The 20,488-nt window shown below is 39.2% G+C and overlaps 1 protein-coding gene across 6 annotated transcripts in view; it reads left to right on the forward strand.

Annotated features, from left to right (window-relative positions):
• The window catches only part of iqce (IQ motif containing E), a 60,727-nt gene extending 40,923 nt beyond the window's left edge, over window positions 1-19,804 (forward strand). For 2 of the 6 annotated variants that reach the window (XM_048609850.1, XM_048609845.1), the window contains exons 19-23: window positions 486-554; window positions 3,556-3,686; window positions 5,387-5,484; window positions 11,261-11,353; window positions 15,198-19,158. In XM_048609850.1, the coding sequence (XP_048465807.1) occupies window positions 486-554; window positions 3,556-3,686; window positions 5,387-5,484; window positions 11,261-11,353; window positions 15,198-15,310 (504 nt within the window). In that variant the 3' untranslated portion in view covers window positions 15,311-19,158. Of the gene's footprint in view, window positions 1-485; window positions 555-3,555; window positions 3,687-5,386; window positions 5,485-7,490; window positions 8,157-11,260; window positions 11,354-15,197; window positions 19,159-19,692 lie in introns of those variants that run through there. The other 4 variants (XM_048609849.1, XM_048609846.1, XM_048609848.1 and 1 more) reach the window with 4 other exon arrangements.
• Window positions 19,805-20,488: the final 684 nt, after the last annotated feature.

Genomic DNA, 20,488 nt, shown 5'->3' on the forward strand with positions numbered 1-20,488 from the left:
TAATCAAATGAAGGGAAATAAACATTGGTTATAGAACAATGGAAGATGGTGGAGTTTAGATATGGATCAGCCATTACCTATTTGAATTACAGTGAAACAATTCTGAAAGGCTGAATGGCTTTCTTCTGTTTCTATGTAAACTTCGATTGCTTTAGAACCAAAGGTAGAACTTATGCCATCAACATGTTTAAACACTCACGTTAAAGAATGAAAGTGAAATTACAGGTATGTTTCTTAGATAGAATAAAGAACTTCATTCTGCAGCTGACCTATGCTTTACCCATGGTGCAAGTGCTTTAAACCAACAGTAGTTAATCAAAAATGAAAATGTCCTTTTCCACAGCATTAAAACAATGTCCAAGATCAAGGAAGCAGACTATCCATTAAAAGCATTCGTGCTGGAAGTTCTGTATGGTCCTGTTTAAAAATAAGCCTGGAATCAATCCTTTCTGGAATCAATGTTTTGCCCTTCTGATTTTACCTAGGCAATTACTATGATTCAAGCATCAGCACGGGGACATTTCGCACGGAAGAACCTTGAGAGCACATATTCTGTAAGTATAAAGAAAACGTCCATTGCCTCCCCTCAGCAGAACAAGGTAGTTACCAACGTCTTCCAAGAATTTGGAGATCTTACTACCTTAATTATATCTAGTTATCTGAGGAGAATATTCCTCTTTCAGTAAAGCGTTTGATAAGGTTCCCCATGGTAGGCTATTGCAGAAAATACAGAGGCATGGGATTGAAGGTGATTTACCGGTTTGGATCAGAAATTGGCTGGCTGTAAGAAGACAGAGGGTGGTGGTTGATGGGAAATGTTCATCCTGGAGTTCAGTTACTAGTGGTGTACCTCAAGGATCTGTTTTGGGGCCACTGCTGTTTGTCATTTTTATAAATGACCTGGATGAGGGCGTAGAAGGATGGGTTAGTAAATTTGCGGATGACACCAAAGTCGGTGGAGTTGTGGATAGTGCGGAAGGATGTTGCAGGTTACAGAGGGACATAGATAAGCTGCAGAGCTGGGCTGAGAGGTGGCAAATGGAGTTTAATGCGGAAAAGTGTGAGGTGCTTCACTTTGGAAGGAGTAACAGGAATACAGAGTACTGGGCTAATGGTAAGATTCTTGGTAGTGTGGATGAGCAGAAAGATCTCGGTGTCCGTGTGCATAGAGCACTGAAAGTTGCCACCCAGGTTGATAGCATTGTTAAGAAGGCGTACAGTATGTTAGGTTTTATTGGTAGAGGGATTGAGTTTCAGAGCCATGAGGTCATGTTGCAGCTGTACAAAACTCCGGTGCGGCCGCAGTTGGAGTATTGCGTACAGTTCTGGTCACCGCATTATAGGAAGGATGTGGAAGCATTGGAAAGGGTGCAGAGGAGATTTACCAGGATGTTGCCTGGTATGGAGGGAAGGTCTTATGAGGAAAGGCTGAGGGTCTTGAGGCTGTTTTCGTTAGAGAGAAGAAGGTTAAGAGGTGACTTGATAGAGACATACAAGATGATCAGAGGATTAGATAGGGTGGACAGTGGGAGCCTTTTTCCTCGGATGGTGATGGCTAGCACGAGGGGACATAGCTTTAAATTGAGGGGTGATAGATATAGGACAGATGTCAGAGGTAGGTTCTTTACTCAGAGAGTAGTAAGGGCGTGGAATGCCCTGCCTGCAAAAATAGTAGACTCGCCCACTTTAAGGGCATTTAAATGGTCATTGGATAAACATATGGATGATAATGGAATAGTTTAGTTTAGATGGGCTTCAGATTGGTTTCACAGGTCGGCGCAACATCGAGGGCCGAAGGGCCTGTACTGTGCTGTAATGTTCTATGTTCTATGTTCTATTGTCATCGTTACAGACCTATTCAAAAATATAAAATCTAAAGAAATTAACACTGACTTTGTTCGCTAAGTTCCAATGAAAAATGAGTTGTAATCTCAATTCAGGGTGATCCGATGCTCTCTGATGTGCAGCTGCTGCTGTTATACAGGCAAATGGATCTGCCAATTTGTGCACAACAATGTCCCATACACACCAAGCGAATGAATGACCAGATAAACTAGTTATTGATGGTACTTATCAGGAGAACGTCATCTTGGAATAAAGTGATGTAATGTTTTTGTCCACCTGCTGCTAGATTCTGCCCTTAAGACCTGAGTGGGATTGAACTCACTACCTTCTGCCTCTGAGGCAAGAGTGCTATTAATAAAACAAAGCTTAGGCTTTCGTATTAGATTCTATGCTGTTTTGGACCAAAATGGATAAGTTGCTTACTTGAATGACACAAAACTTGGCATCATTGTAAACAGTGAGGAGGACAATGTGGAACTCCAGAAGAACATAGACAAGTTGGTGAAGTGAGCAGATAGGTGGCAGATGACTTTCAATGTAGAACCGTGTGATGTGATGCATTTTGGTAGGAAGAACATTGAAAGACAGTATAAAATAGGGGTGCAGGAGCAATGGGACCTAGGTGTATGTTTGCACAAATCATTGAAAGTGGCAGGACAGGTAGAGAGAGTGGTAAGTAACGCATAAAGTATCCTTGGCTTTATTGATAGGGCATAGAGTACAACAGCAAGAGGGTGATGTTGAACTTTTTAAGGCACTTGTTGGACTTGAGCTGGAGGATTTATACACTTCTGTGTGCCACATTACTGGAAGGATTGGATTGGAGACAGTGTAGAAGCAGTTTACAAGAATGCTTCCAGGAATAAGGAACTTCAGTTATGAGGATAAATTGAAGAAGTTGAGACTGTTCTTCTTGGGGAGAATAAGGCTAAGAGGAAATTTGTCCAATGTTTTCAATGCCACGAATGTACTGGATAGAGTAGATAGGGAGAAATTGTTCCCATTTGTAAAAGGAACAAGAATAAGATGACAGATTTAAATTGATCTGCAAAAGAAGCAAGGTTGAATTGAGGAAAAGCTTTTTCACTCAGCAAGGAGTTAGGGTGTGGGATGCACTGCCTAGAAGTGTGGTAGAGGCAGATTCAATTGAGGAATTCAAGAGGGCATTGGGTGATTATTTGAAAAAACAAATCCACAAGGATATGGGGAAAAAGCAGGAGATTGGTATTAGGTAATGATGCTAGTATAATGAGCCAGTGCAGGCAGAATAGGCCAAATGGCATCGTTTGGCACCATAACACTTCTGTGATTCTTTGAAAGTCCTAACCTTAACATTAGATATTGCAAAAATATTTCCACACGTGTGGGAGACCAAAACTATTGGCCATAATTATAATAGTCACAAATAAATTCCATAGAAAATTCAAAAAAAATTTATTTACCAAAGAGTTGCAAGAAATTGGAACCTGTTACAATAATAAGTAGTTGAGGCAAATAGCACAGGTGCATTTAAAGGGAAGCTTTATAACAGCATGAGTTAAAAAAGGAAGAAGGGTATGCAGATATTTGAAGTACTGTAGAAAGAAATTTTTGGGGAGCATAAAAGCCAGCCTGGGCTGGAAAGGCCTGTTTCTATGCTGTAAACGTTATGTAATTTGTGAACTCTGTATTTTACACATGTTTTTATATTGGTGTTATAATTTATTCCAGAATTCTCAAGTTTCTCACAGCAATATCATTCAGAACCAATTCTCAGAAGAAGATGAGAGGAATGAGGCTGTTTCTGTCATCCAGTCCTCCTTCAGGGCTCATCTGACTCGGATGCAGTACCTCAGAGAGAAGTAAGAGCTAGGATTTGTTTAAACTTAATCTGTTATGTTGTCAAGAATATAGTCGCCCTATTCTATTCTCTCCATTGTCATCTATTGTCACCTGTTATTCCCTACAACTAAGATTTTTTTTACCAGATCAAAAGATTTGTGTGGGCACCTGGAAAGACCTGCCTCATCTTTTTTATCATGTTCTTGGTACACAATCTTACAGTGCAGCTGGACATTGGCCCAGAGGTATATGTCTACTTCTAGGTCCACTGAACTTTCTTGCCCAACACAGAGGTCTGATTGCGGAGACGTGAAGCCATGGAGAATAGTTCTTCTTTTACAGTTTATTTATGTAAATAAATATAGTTAGAATGGCTGAAAGAGAAAGGCAGGCAGGATGAGACTGGTATCAGAACTGTTCACGCCTGAAACAAGCAAAATCCAGTTGCATGTGATATTTGTTAGAGAGAAATAAGAGGAAGGAGATTTGTAAAGCATTGACACTCATGGAATGCAAATCACTGGACACTTATGAAATAGGATAATGTTGTGATCATGTTAGTCCTACAGCTCTGTGTTTAAAAAGAAGATGGATTTGTTATTAGAGTGAACTTGATTATTATTGGTAAACAGCGGATTTAGAAGGGGAAGATCCCAAGCTCCTGCACATGGCAAACTCCACAATACTGTATCCTTTGACTTCCAAACACCATTTGACAAATTTCCATACATAAAGCCTTTTTGGTTAAGTTTTTACCTGTGAATATTAAAGGTAAATTGCAGAAAAGAACAGAGACCTGGCTGAAGGTTAGAAAACAAAAATTCTCATTAGAGGAGTTATGTTGAGGTTTGGGAAGTATTGAGCAAGGTATTCCAGGAATTCACATCAATTATTTGAAAACCGAGATGCAACAGAAATTGTCAAATCTGCACAATTACTAGATAGGACGGGCAATGGAATTGGAAGAGGCAACTCCATTACTGAACAACCTAGAGCCGAGCAAAGAAACGGTAATAAAATTTACTAATGGCTAATTGGAAGAAAAAATGGTGTTAATGAAAGTGAAAAAGGTACCATTACCAAACAGTAAATTATAATTAAGAGTAAGCTGTCAAACTATGCTATACTTGAATGCATGAGACACAAAGAAAACATTCATATGCTGGAAACAGGTCACATAAGAGCTAATGAGGCTGACCCGTGTTTCAAAGTCTGAGTTTTTAGGGAAGAGTGGAGACATATCAGCCTTTCAGTCCTAAAGTGGGTCATTGGATGGTGAATTTAAAGAGATACATAAGATTTTAAAAAAAGCATGAAAAGGTTTTTTTTTAATACAAAAATTGAGAGAATAGACCAAATGAATACAGAGGATTGGTATCTGGACAATTTAACTAGCATTGAGTGACTAACATTTTTCATGGATTTCAGCATAATGGAGGTGGAAACACAGGCATGACTTAAGAAACTGCTGGACCACAATGATTGGACTTTAGACTTTTTCTTATATGTACTAAGTAAGACAAATTAACTGTGCTTTCTTAATCATAATTATCTGGGGAGCAATATGAACTCTTCTCTCTCTCTCATGTTGACCTTCAAGACCAAGAATCAAATAGCCAAAGTACTGAAACGATACCTTCTAGCATTATCTGTTGTGTTCTAAATCTAGAAAATCTAGAAGTAAGTTGCAGTTTTTTTATGTTTTATCTGTCATTCATAGTGCTGAGCAAAAGAAAACTACATATACTGGAAACACAGAAGAGAACACAATTACAGTGAACAAATCCAGCAATGTCCAGCCATGGTCGAAGTATTCTGGTAGGTACAGAAATCTTCTGACTTGTAGGCAAGCAACCATTCTTCCACCAAAACTAGCTGAGTTTGTGACATAGTAAAACTCCTCACCAGCTTTTACCTACACTACTACTTATTGGATTTCAGATGCTGATAGAAGTCAACTACAATAGTCACGCTTGTTACAGAATTTGACGGCCTTCGTTCCGCAGCTAAATTTAAGACTTGACTATTGTCATTCTCTACAGAGAAGTCTTTTCAAGCCCAAAGGAGAATTAAGGGGTAAGGGGATAGATATTAGGTGACAAAGAAGATTGAGGAATGCGGAGCGGTAGATGTTGTCTATATGGACTGCAGCAAAGCTTTTAACAAGGTTTTGCATGGTAGACTGGTAGGTCACATGGAATCCAGGGGGAACTAGCCATTGGATACAAAATTGGCTTGAAGGTAGAAGGCAGAGATTGGTGGTAGAGTGTTGATTTTTGGACTGGAGGTCTGTGACCAGCGGTGTGCCACAAGGATTGATGCTGGATCCACTGCTTTTTGTCATGTATATAAATGATTTGGAAGTGAATATAAGAGATGTGGTTAGTAAGTTTGCAGATGACACCAAAATAGGTTGTGTAGTAGACAGTGAAGAAGATTATCTCAGAGTACAACTGACCTTGATCAGATGGGCCTGTGGGCTGACGAGTGGCAGATGGAGTATAATTTAGATAAATGTGAGATGTTGCATTTTGGTAAGGCAGGACTTACACATTTAATGGTAGGACCCTTGGGAGTATTACTGAACAAAGAGACCTAGGGGTGCTGATTCATAGTTCCTTGAAAGTGGAGAAGCAGATAGACAGGATAATGAGGAAGGCGTTTGGCATGCTTGCCTTCATTTGTTAGAACATTAGGTATATGAATTGGTACATCATGTTCTGGCTGTACAGGACATTGGTGAGGCCACTTTTAGAATACTGTGTATAATTCTGGTCACTCTTCTATAGGAAGGATGTTGTTAAACTTGAGAGGTGCAGAAAAGATATACAAGGTTGCGATGGATTGAACGGTTTGGAGAGGCTGAACATGCTGGGGCTTTTTCCCTGGAGTGTCAGACACTAAGGGGTGACCTTATAGAGGCTTATAAAATCACCAGGGGCACGGATAGGGTGAATAACCAAATTCTTTTTCCTAGGGTGGGAACTTCAGAACTAGCAGGCATCGGTTTAAGGTGACTTGATGTGCTGAATGACAAACTCGACTCCTATGTTTTATGGAACTACTATTATTTACATGCTGATACAAACTTTTTGGCTTTCCTTTTATGCTAACCTGCAACTTATACTCATGTTCTGTCCCTGCCAGTTTATTGGTCAAAGAATTCACCTAACATGCATCACACACTCTTGATATTTTTGATTCATGATATTCTGTTTCATTTTATTGTCCAAGGACCCCTGGCTGTGGTTAATTTATCTTTGGCCCTCGTTGGAATGTACCCAGCCTGTGTCTTGTATTTTTCGCCCCTAATTTTAATTGTCCCCACAAGTTCAAATATCAAGGGGAAACATCAAACCGTATTACATTCTTACAGGCGTCTGTCATTTTTCTCTTTTTCGAGCAAAGAACTTCAGACTGTTCAAAAGTTCTTGATAAATATAAACTCTCTGTTTTGGTATTTTCTTCAATTATTTAAGTTACGAATCAATGTTGTATGATGTGCAAGTTACTCAAACAAGTCAAGATGACCTAGAGTACTGAGACAAGACAAATTCAATCAACTCTAACTAAACAGCAGGTGTGGCAGCTTCTTTGGAGAGAGAAAAATAGACAATGTTTCTGCTTAATGAACTCCTGTGAAAATGTTTGACAGAAGGATCATAGACCTGAAGCATCAACTGTTTTGATCTTCATAGAAGCTGCCACATCGACTGAGTATTTTCAGCAATATTTTGTTTTCATTTCAGTTTTCCAATATCTCCAGTATTTTGCTTTTCAATCAACTTTGTTTGGCTATATTGAGTTCTTGGGTTCTATTGCAGAATTAAAGAATTTGACCTCCATCTACAAAGAATTGGTGGCGAGTGATGGAGTAGTTATTTTGTTCTGACTCAAGAAAGTTTAACATAGGTACTAATAGGAGAGAAAGCACTGGAAATAAAGAAATTCTGCGTTTAGTTGGGTGTCGTCTCACTTTGGTATTTTGAGAGTGATGGGTTCAAACTACATGACAATCCTGCACACATAATTTAGGCTAATACTTCAGTTCAGAAATGAGAGATCATTGCACTGTTGGACTTAACCTCTTATTCCAAAAGATCGTATGTGTTTCCTCTCTATTCAGGTGGATGTAAAAGATTTGTCGCACAATTTGAATAGGACCAGGGAGTAATGCTGAAATCTTAGTAATATTATGTGAAGACTCTCACTTTCAGAAATTCTTGAGAATTTTGGTAAAATTCCTAGTCCATATTAAATCTACATCATCATATAGGACATAACAAACGTAAGAAATAAAAGCAAGAATAGGCTGCGTGGTCCCTCAAGCTTGTTCTGACGTTCAAACGGATCATGACTGATCTTTAACCTCAACTCCATTTTCCACTGAGTTACTGTGCCATCCCAAAACCTCTTCAAAAAATCGCAATCAAGTTAGTGTGAAATGATTTCCCATGCACAAACCCATGTTGACCATCTCTAATCAGTCCTTGCCTTTCAAAATGCATGTAAATCCTGTCCCTCAGAATCCCCTTCAGCAACTTACCTACCACTGACATAAGGCTCTATAGTTCCCTGCCTTTTCCTTACAGCCTTTCTTAAATAATGGCACCACATTCCTTTTAAAAAGTCACACCGCTGAATATTTAGTTCCCAGCTTTGATCTCCTTGCAACCATATCACCATAATGGCTGTAAGAGTATATCCATTAACTTGTATTTGTGCAGTTAATTCATTTATTTTGTTCTGAATACTACAGACATTCAAGTAAAGAGCCATTAATTTTGTCTTTTTACGATTGTTTCCCTTTTTGATCCTATATACTTTCACCTGGAAACTGGTCCCAGCATGGTTCCAGTGAAGACCATCTCATCAGAACAGCTTCTACCTCAGTACTGGTGCCAGTGCCCCATGAACTGAAAGCCATTCACCTATGCGAACCTTTGAGACATGCCTTTATCTAGCCCATGGCTCAGGTTGTAATCCAGAGATTATTATCTTGGAGGTTCTGCTTTCTAATTTAGCTTGTAGCTGTTCAAAGTATTTCAGGAGACAGATAGAGGCCTACTGGGCACAAAGGATGAGGTATGCTTAGAGGCACAGGGCAAGGTTAGAATATTTAATGAATAACTTGATATCGATATTTACCAAGGAAAAGGGTGCTATCAAAGTATGAGCAAAAATGGAGATCAAGTGTGACTTGCTATAGAGTACTGGAGTTACAGGAAGGAAGGGAAAAAGATATTCTGTTGCTTTTGCTTTTCCTAAACTTTTTCAGTCTCAGAAATTGATTCTTACCCTATTGCAGAAAAAGAAGCTGGTTATTAGGTGAGTATCTGGTAAGTGGTTAAGGTTTATTCTATTCCTAACGTTCAGCATAGTATATGTGGCAACAGGTGGTAAGGTTAATAAAATATATAAATACATAACTAAATATAAAATTGAATAAAATAAATAAGTGATTAATTAGAACACATGAGGGATGGCAGAACAAGTATTGGTCACAGTTGCAGTATGTGGGAGTTCCTACCAGTTTGGTCCAAAGCAAACATGTCTGCAGCAGCATTTGAAGTGTGAGCTGCTATAGCTCAGAGTTTATGAGCTGGGGGATGAGCTACATACTGTGATGCATCATGGAGGGGGAAGCTACCTAGAAAATTTGTACCAGGAGGCAGTCACATCTATTAGGATTAAGTCATCTGAATTGGTCAGCAGTGTTCAGGGAAAGGAGAGTGTTGTAAGGGGAGACAGGTAAAGGGACTCAGAGGGCAGGACTGCAGACACCTCAGTCTTTACAATTGTCCAGCAGGTTTGAGGTTTCTCTCTGTGTATATGGATCAGAGTGAGGGCTGCAGGGTGGATGACCTAACTGGCCATGACAGTGTGGTGGAGGAAGCCATTCAAGAGTTGGGTATTGAAGTAAATGTATTGGTAGTACGGAATAATATAATTAGAGGGATAGACATTGTTCTCTACATCAAAGAAAATGAGTCCAAATGGCTATGTTGCCAGGTTTCGGGACATCTAGTCAGGTATTCTTGCCAACCAGGAGGGAAGCAGAAAATTTAAAGCTAAATAAAGGGATCAAATTTTTGAAGATGTGGTAAATAAGAGTAGAGTCAAGGCCAAAGCGAAAGTTATGCAGGAAATGATAACATATCAAGGTGGGAAGGGATAAAGAGAGTACGAAGGTGAGAGTCAACCAATAGAGAAGACTAGAGTTTACAAAGATATTAAAAGGATAAAACTAAACATATCTGCATGCACAAATAATTCAAAACAAAATAGATAAACTGGGAGCACAACTAGAAATGAGTAAGCTTGGTAGCCATTACAGAGACAGGTCTGAGTTTGAGTTTGATTTATTCTTGTCACATGTACTGAGATACAGTGAAAAGTGTTTTGTGTACTGCAGATCGTTCCACGCAAAATGCATCAAGGTAGCAGAACAGAGTGCAGAATACAGTGTCACAGCCACAGAGAAGGTACAGGGAGAGAGAGATTGGAATTAACATTTGAGAGGTCCATTCAGGCTAAGTTGGATTGAGACCTGAATCTTGAAGAATATAAGATATTTAGGAAGAACAGGAAACTAGGAAAAGGTGGAGGGAAGGTGGGTCACCATAATTTAGGAAGGATGTGAGGTACCTTGACAGGTTGCTAAGGAAATTTACTGGAATATTTCCAGGGAAAAAGGATTTTTAGCTCCAAGGTTAGGTTGGAGAAGCTAAGCTTGTTCAAATGCAAGCAAAGACTCTGAAGTCATTTGATAGAGATGTACAATATTATTATGGGTTTACATAAGCTGAACAAAGAAAGACTGCTCCTCATACAATGATTACAGACAGAGTTAAGGTTTTGGGCAAGAGATGCAGGGAGATTGTAGATGAGAAGGACCTTTTCTACCCAGTGATTGGTAATGACCTTGGACTCACTGCCTATAAGCAGGTAGTAAAACCAGAGGCAATCAATGATTTTAACAGGAAATTGGGTGGGCATTTAAGGGAAATGAACATGCAGGACCATGGGACTAAAGCAGGAAATAAGACTAACTGGATTGGTTTGAATAGAACTGTCATGAACTTGATGAACCAGATGGCTTCCTTCTGGATTACAGTGACTCTCTGACTCTTGTAACTCCAAAAACGAATACAGAAGGAACTCTCCACTTATGGAATACCATGTATAATTCTGGTCGCCCTTTTACAGGAACGATGTTTCTAAACTTAAGAGCATGCAGAAAAGATTTATAAGGATGTTGCCAGGACTGGAGGGTTTGAGTTATAGGGAGAGGCTGAATAAACTGGGGCTTTTTCCTTGGACTATTGGGTTGACCTTTGTAGAAGTTTATAAAATCATGAGGGGCATGGATTGGGTGAATAGGCAAGATCTTTTTTCTACAATAAAGACTTGAGGTACATAATTTGGATTTATGGAGAAGCTTAGATAAGTACATGACAGAAGTAAGTACATGAAAGGAATAGAAGAATACATTGATACAGTTAGGTGAAGAGGAATGGAAGGACCATCACAGTGTGCAGTAATATCTGAACAGACCTTTTTTAGTCTGTGTATTCCATATATTTTGTGGCAGAATACCTCAAAGACAATGAGCATAGTGATGAAGACGAAGAAGAAGCAGAACTTTTAAAGAAATCCAAAATCTCGCCCACTCGATTGTCATTATGTAAGTACTCCTGCTCTTCAATCACATCCTAATTTCCACTTCCTTCTTAAACAATTTCTTTCCCCTTTTATTACTGAATATTGGTCTCTCATTCTCTCCCAAAGATACTGACTCTTTATTAGTCTTTCATTTCACAGTCACTGTGTCCATTGGTAAAGAAGGCAAGTACTTGGTAAATGAGGCAAGATGCTTGGTAAAGAGATTTCTAAATGTCACCATCCAGACTTCCACAGCTAAGAAGTCAAACAGTCAAAGAATTGCTAAACCTGGCTTTTTACGCTTGTGCAGGAATGTTTAAGGCATTTATGAGAAATCAGGATCTCAGAGATTTCCATTACCAATGCTAGACATACCACATAGAACTGCTGCCTGGCCGGGATCATTGCCACAGATTTTGCAATACAGACATTGAAACTATCTGGGCTTATCTCTGGGTTTGATGTTTGGAAACATTTGGTGCTCCAGTACAAAGATTTCACCCACTCACAGGATCCCAGAGTATGTTCTATGTCAACAGGCCTTCTCTTAAAATATAGGTGGCAAAATATTTGGCTCACTTGGTCCACTCCCAACTCCAATCCAACAACCTCATCATGGTATTACGACCTCATAAAAGGATTGAGAACAAGAGGTCATGAGAGGTCAAAGAGGAAAGAAATTGTAAAAGGCAAAACTAATGACTCTTAAGTGCTTGAGGTATTTGGAATAAAATATATGAGTTAGTGGCACAGTGGAAGTTAATGGATGTGATCTTGTAGCCATTACAGAGACATGGTTACAAGGTGATCAAAGCTGAGAACTAAATATTCAGGGGTTTGTGACATTTTGAAAGGACCGACAGCAAGCAAAGGGTGGTGGGGTAGCTTGTTGGTATGAGACAGAATAACATAGCAAGAAATTATCTTGGATCTGAAGATCTATTGCAGCTGTTCAGAACATTGGTGAGGCCACTTTTGGATTACCGCATACAATTCTGGTTGCTCTTTTACAGGAAGGATGTTGTTAAACTTGACAGCATGCAGAAAAGATTTACAAGGATGTTGCCGGGACTGGAGGGTTTGAGTCATAGGAGAGACTGAATAGACTTGGGCTTTTTCCCTGGAGTTTTGGAGACTGAGGGTTGACCTTTATAGAAGTTTATAAAATCATGAGGGGCGTGGATTGGGTGAATAGCCAAGATCTTTTTTCTAGGGTGGGGAAGTCCACAACTAGAGGGCATACATTTCAGATGAGAGGGGAAAGATATAAAAATGACCTGAAAGGTAACTTTTTCATGGAGAGGGTGGTGCGTGTGTGGAATAAGCTGCTGGAGGAAATGGTGGAGGCAGGTACAATTACAACATTTGAAAAGCGTCTGGATGGGTATATGAATAGGATGGTTTACAGGGATATGGGCCAAATGCTGCTAAACGGGACCAGGTCAGATTGGGATGTCTGGTCGGCACGAATGAGTCGGACCAAAGATCTGTTTCTGTGCTGTCCGACCCTATATAGAATCTGTATAGGTGGAGATAAGAAATAACAAGGGGGAATGCCATCTAGAGGAGTAGTATGTCGACCCCCTAAAAGTGGTTATACTGTTGGAAAAAGAATAAGTCAGAAGATAATGAGGGCATGTAAAAAAGGCAGTACGTTAATCATGGATAACTTTAATCATGTAGTTTGGAGAAGAAAAATTGTCAGAGGTACCCATGAGGAAGAATTTATAGAGAGTATTCAAAATAGCTTCCTAGAACAATATGTTGTAGATCCAACCAGGGATCAGGCTTTTTGGATCTGGTGATGTCTAATAATGCCAATTTAATCAATGATATTAAACAAAAGATCTCCTAGAAAACAGTGACCGTAATATGACAGAATTTAGCATACAGTTTGAGAAACAACTTAACTAAGCTTAAATAAGGGTAATTACAAAGGAATGAGGGCAGAGTTGGCCGGAGTGCACTGGGAAAGGAGCATGGCAGAAAAGACAGTTAATGAACAATGACAGACGTTTAAGAAAGAAGTTCATAATTCTCACAACAAATTATATCCTAGAAAGGGAGAAGGATATTGGGAAGGGGATAAACCAACCATGCTTAACCAAGAAAGTTAAGGACAGTATAGAATTTTAAAAAATACAAGATGGCAAAGATTAGTGGTAAGCCAGGGGATCAAAGTTTTGAAGACCAAGAAAAGATGATCAGAAAAAATTAAGAGGGAAAAAATAAACTTTGATGGTAAACAAGGAAGTGGTATGAAAATTGACAGTAAGGGATATTTTTAAATATATAAGGATACGACAGGTTAAAGTAAACAGAAGACTTTTAGAGAATGTGGTTGAAGAAACCATAATGGGGAACCAGGAAATAGCTGAGGAGTTGAATAATTGTTTTGGATCAGTCTTCACAATAGAAGATGCTGATAGCATCCCAAAATTACTGAATAATCAAGGGGCAAAAGGGGAGAGAAAATAACTATAATAACTATCACTAGAAATAAAGTATTTGAGAAACTGATGAGCTAAAGGCTCATAGGTCCCTTGTATCTGACAGGTTACATCCTAGGATTTCAAAGGAAGTAGCTACAGAGGTAGTGGATGCGCTGGTAGTAATCTTCCAAGAATCCTTAGATTCTGGATAAGTTCCAGAGGACTGGAAAACTGCCATGTAACACCCTTTTCAAAAAGGGAAAAAGACAAGAAAAAGGTAACTGTAGGCCGGTTGGCTTAACTTGTGTTAACTAAAATGTTACAGCATGTTTCAAGGGTGTAATAGCAGAGCATTTAGAAATGTAACTTATAATCAAGCAGAGCCAGCATTGCTTCGTGAAAGGGAAATTGTGTCTGACAAATTTATCAGGATTCTTTGAGTAAGTAGCATGTAGGATAGATAAATGGAACCAGTAGATAGAATACGTTTGAATTTACAAAGGTGGTACAATAAGGTACTGCACATTAGGCTATTTAATAAGATAAGAGCTCATGGTTTGAGTAGAATATATTAGCACAGTTAGAAAATCAGCGAACAAATAGAAGCCAAGTTGGAATAAAGGTGTTATTTTCAGGATGGCAACCTGCAAAGAATGCAGTGCCACAGGAATCAGTGCTGGGGCCACAGTTATTTACAATATATATGAATGACTTGGATGACAGTTCACTGATGACATAAAAATAGATGGAAGGGCAAGTAATGAGAATAGCACAAGAGGTCTACCAAGGGAAAAAGACAGGTTAAGTGGATGGACAAAAACTTTGTACACAGAAAATAATGTTGGAAAATTGGAGGTTATGCACTTTGGCAGGAGGAATAAATAAGCTGAATATTATTTAAAAGAGAAAACCTGTAGAAAGCTGAAGCATAAAGGGATTTGGGTATCTTCATGTGTGAAGCAGAAAAAGCTAGCATCCCAGTTCAGCAGATAATAGGGAAGGCAAATGGAATATTGGCCTTTATTTAAAAAGGAAGGTAGTACAAAAATAGGGAAGTATTTCTAAAAATAAATAAAGGAATTAATTAGATCACACCAAGAATGTCATGAATAGTTTCGTTCCCTTACGTAAGAGAAGATATAGGAGTAAAAGAGGAAGTCCAGAAAAGCATCACTATATTGATTCTGGGCATAGTAGGATTGTCATATGAGCGGAGGTTCAGGTTAGGCATGTACCCATTGGAATTTAGAAGAATGAGAGGTGACGTTATCGAAACGTATAATTCATATCACCAGCCACCAACTTATTCCAGAGGCCTGCCGTTTCAAGGAAAATAACCTGAAGATTGGTACATCTGATCTTTTCTATACTCTTAGAATGTTTAAATAAAGTGCTTGACATCAAACAACATAACTTGGCTTTCTCCATTTCTAGCAAGATCCAGACGAAACCTGCCTCAGACATCAAGAGAATTGGAATCAGAGGATTCTGATGTAATTGTTGCTTCGGCATCACGGTCACGAAACCATCAGGACTCCAACTTCTAAAGGCAACTCATTGTGCTTCAGGGGTCTGACAATCATTCTGAATGTTTGGAGGTGGATGGCGAGTTAAGCAGTCAATAAGGGAGTTTGTAGCTTTATAGGGCTGCAGAAATCATGGTGTATGGAGTGGACTGATTGTTAAAGAAAGCTTAATCCTATTTTTATAAAACAAAATCTAAAACCAATGATTGATTTCATAAAGAGAAAATTCAGGAAATAATCAGATAAAGCATCTTGTGTGAAGAGAAAATCAGAATTTATGGACTAAAATTTGACAAAATGTTTGCACCTTAATGTTGTTACAATATGTGGGTCCAGACCAAGGGTATGCCCACAGTGAGCCTGCTGGAGCAATTTTACGTAGGTAACTTTCTAATTGGTGATCTTTATATATAGCCATCTAATTCATGACCATGACAGGTCATAGTAGGGTTTGCAGCAAAGTGCAAACAACAACACCACCAAGGCAGCTGAGCACTACTGGAAAGAAGGGAAACTTTTAGAGACTACCTCAGAATAGAGATGCTCAAAAATATCTCCCTCCTAAAGAAAAGATGGCAAGTGTTGTGAGGGCCCCCAGGATGAATGAAAGAGTGTACATAGCTACTGTGGGACTCCTGTGAGCATCACAGGCCCCTTATGCTGCCAAGAAGCTTGCTCCTGACACAGCGGAATACCTGTTTGCTGGTAAGCCCTGGGAGAATAGCAGTAGAATGATCTGTCATCAGGACCTTAATTGCCTTCATTGCCTGCTCACCTTCGTGGAGGGAGTTGCCAATTCCTGTGGCAACTCACCCCTGGGAAAGTTGCCGAGAGATTAAGAGGCATCACATAGCCATCCTGACAGGATTTCCTGTCGTGTTCATAAAATTCCCATTTCCGAAACGCATCTTCAAGGGGCTGAGAAAACTCAACTTAACATTTGAGGCCTGTGATTTTTTTAACCAAATTTCACAAAGAGTCTTGGATCTGAAATTGTTAACTCTGGTTCTCTCTCCAAGGTATGCTACCTGACCTGCTGAGGGTTTCCAGCATTTTCTCTCTTTAGATTTACAAGCACTACAATATTTTGCCTTTGTTTTATTGATTTAATGAGATTGTTTTCCATTGCTACCCATAGTCTGGAAACTCCCCCTTGTAATGGAAATAGGCTGATTCTCCAGCACTGAACTTTTAACACAATATTGCATCACTTCAGCTTGAACAGAAGCAACTCTACAGTATGAACACAGCAATAAAAGTTGCAGTTCACACCATGTACCAGCAGTTTTCCATGGAGTCCAACATAGGTAAATATTTAAGGTCTTTGATAAAAGTGTTGTAGCTGGAATCTCTCAGGATATTGCACCAATCCTTGCACATGCCTACCATAACACCTACCAAATGACCATAGCTCTGTTGCACTATTTAGCTCTAACTAAAATCCTGCTCCTTTAGTCTTCAATAACACACGTAATTCTTTGCCGACCCCAGGTCTATGATTACATATATTTGTAATTATTGATTACCTTGTTGTTTCCAGAAACAACTCTTTAAGTAAAGGCAGAACATTAAATGTTCAGAGAAGACTTATCCAGCTTCTGAAAGATTGAACCATATTGTACAGTTACCAAATCCAGTTGCCTGTTACTAGTCAGGATTGTGCGTAAGATGCTTGCCTTTCCTATCTCCAGATGAATCTGCCTGCATGTATTCTCAAATTGCTTTGAAACTATTTCCAAAAGCCAAGTAGGTACTAGCGTCTACTGTTTCAGCCAATCATCTCCATTCTGGTCAGAACTTGTAATGTTAAATAAGTAACCTTATTTAAGTAGAAAAGCTACAAACTACATAAAATATAACTGATGGGTGAAACTTCTCTCAAGTTTCTCCAGTGAAATGCAGTCAGTGCAATATGGTAACACCATCCAAATATGTAAATTAATTCCCAGGTAATTCCAGATGTGTGGACTCTGGGTGTAATTGTTTGGGGAATTACCTAATAATCTCCATGCTGTCACGATGATTTGGTGGTGGGAAAGTCATTCGGTTGTGTGTGATAACACTTCTTGATATATATTTTAAAAACAACAAGCTAGGGCCCTTGTGGTACAATGGTATTGTCCCTCTGAGCCAGAAAGCCTGGGTTCAAGTCCCATCTGCTCCAGAGGTGTCTCATAACAACTCTAGATAAGTCAATTAAAAATATCAATAATCTCCATGCTGATTAGGAATAATGTGGTCACTATATGCAGCCTTTGAAATAATTCGAAGACTTAGTTCATAAATTCTAATCTGCCCATCTTCAACAAAGTCAGGATATTATTTGGAGAAGTGGCATCTGATTTGGAACTTCATGAGCTTGATACAGATACACATCGCTAGGAAATATCATTTAACAGTAACATGCAATGCAACAGTGTGGCAGAACACATACCTGTTCTGATGTAAGCCACATTGAACATAGGCACTAGCTAGCTCCCTGCATAGAGGAATGTGAAACATTAAACTGCAATGCCATGCTGGATGGGTACTTAACACTTCAATGGTAACCAAAATGACTATTGAAGGATAGATGTACTGGATTTAGAAATGTGCTGGAGAGAAAGTAGGTTATATGCCAGTCATTCAAGGGTAAATATGTTTGATATAAAGAATTTACTGTCTTTCTTAGTGATGAGCCTGATGCAGTTCTTTTGTTTTGGAAATTGGTGTGCTTTTTGTATCTTCCATTCATGCTTGTCTGTCCCTGGTAGGTCTGGAAGTTATTGTCCATTCCTAATTTCACTTGAGATGATGATTGGTTGTTATCTTGAACATCTGCAGTCTGTGTGGTGGAGGTACCTTCACAATGCTGTTATATAGCAATTCTAGGATTTTGATGTCCCAACAATGAAGTAGCCATATCTGTCCCAAGAGGACAGAGGATCTTGTAGGTAATGAGTTCTGAAAAACATTAAATTCTGTTTCACTCTCCACAGATCTTATCAGACCTGCTGAGTTTCTCTAGTCTTTTCTGTGTTCGTTTCAGATTTTCAGCATCCACATTAGTTTACTTTTATTAATGATAATGGATCAATGCATCTGAAATAATTCAACAGAGGCCAGTATCCCTTCACCAAGTCACCCTTTATTTACATGTGGAGAGTCCTTGACACTGATCCAGCTCCCTCAGCGTCAGCTCTCCGGGTGAACACAATGTCTGACACTCCTGTTCTTATCTGTCAGCCAGGGCTGCCTGATTGGACCAGATTAACAGCCCCATTCAAGGAACTCCTATTCTGTGATGTCTACCTGGCTGACCTCGTTACAATCACTACAGTATCTTCTGCCCATTTTCTCTAATTAGTGGAGGTCATGGTTTGGGAAGTGCTGCAAAGAAACCTGGGTTAGTTTTTGCACTACCTCTTTTACACAGCAGAGGATCAAACCTCATGAATTGTAGGTGGAGGAATGTTTGCAGTGATAGGCTGTTATTCAAGCCAATAGCCTTTTTTATCATTGAACATTTTGAGCATTATTGGAGCTGCAACCATCCAGGCAAGTTAAGAGTATCCCACCATATTCCTAACTTATATCATGTAGGAGGTGGAAGAGCTTTGATAGTGTGGAAAGACTGTTTTGAGGGGATCTGCAATGAGAAAAATGGGTTTACGTTAATGCACCTTATGGACAATATCCTACTTGAATGTTTTATTCTGTTTTGTAATCACCTGTGCCTTGTGATTTATGTGAGAGGATATATTTACGACATTTTCAGACTTGTCATTATGAAAATTATGTATAGTTTGTGTAGTATTTTGTAACATACAATTTATTTTTAATTTTTATTATATTTAGAAACTTGAAATAAACTGTTCATATTTTAACAATTTTTCCAATGTGAAGGATTTCATTGTACATACTTATTGAGTATTCAGACTAAATCTAATCTAAGTGACCTTTGAGGATGGCTAAATTGACTAGTCCCCAACTGAACGTTGGAATTATGAAATATGGTTAACCCCATTGGTTGCAATGCAATCAACACATCAGCTGTGACCAACCTACATTAACAGTGCTGTTTATCAGCAGGGGACCAATGTCCTGAGTGTGTAGCAGTACATAAAGCTAGCCTGCACCTCCTAAAGAAAAAGATGGCATTGCAAGCAGGGAGCAAGTCAAGGCAATGCCACTCCATGACAGGAACACTTAAAAAGATGCACAGTTGGGATGGCATTCATCTATTGGCACACAGATGCCATTGAGTAGGCAGAATTAGCAGAGCAATTATGCACTTGGTCAACTGAGGGAGTTTTAACTCTCCAGTGATTATGGGAAGGGGTTAGAGTAAACATTATGAGTGTAGCTCATTGCGGGCAAGGCAGCAGTTTGACATGGGATTAAAGTACCTTGTTCAATTACAGAGGGATGAGTAGCAATGAGGATCAACACCCACAGGAACAGATGCAGAACTTTGCTTCGGGCAAGGTAGGGAACAAAGAGCATGAAGTAATGAACGCCATACTTTCAGCATTGACTGTACTTCCAAAGAAGAAACTACATGAACATATCAGAGAGTTAGCAGTGCAGGAGACTGCTCCCATCTAAGCAGATGGTAACAACGATTAATGCCCTTGTTCAGGAAGATCTCAGAAAACAGATAACTATGGTCTTGAATTTATTTACTTCTGGCTTGTTCCAAAAACCTACTCTCAAAGAGTAGGATACTACTGCATTATGCAAGGCACTGATGTCCTACTTGTGAAAACTGGGCACCACAGGTAAAAATGATTTCCAATAGGCATGACCATGCAGGCTTATGCTGTGGTCTTCATAGAATCATAGAATCCCTAAAGCAACAACCTAGTGGTATTATTGCTAGACTATTAATCCAGAAACTCAGCTCAAGTTCTCAGGACCCAGGTTTGAATCCCACACAGCAGATGGTGTAATTTGAATTCAATAAAAAAAACTAATTAAAAATCTACTGGAGACCATTGTCGATTGTTGGAAGACTCATCTGACTCACTAATGTCCTACAGGGAAGAAAGTCTGCCATAATCACCTGTCTGGCCCACATGTGACTCCAGACCCACAGCAGTGTGGTTGACTCTTAACTGCCCTCTGAAATGGCCTAGCAAGCCATTGCAACAAAGTCTCAACAAAGAAATGAAATTGGACAGACCACCCAGCATTGACCTAGGCACTGGAAACTACAAC

This window comes from Rhincodon typus, chromosome 21, assembly GCF_021869965.1.
Source record: "Rhincodon typus isolate 14 chromosome 21, sRhiTyp1.1, whole genome shotgun sequence".
NCBI lineage: Eukaryota > Metazoa > Chordata > Chondrichthyes > Orectolobiformes > Rhincodontidae > Rhincodon > Rhincodon typus.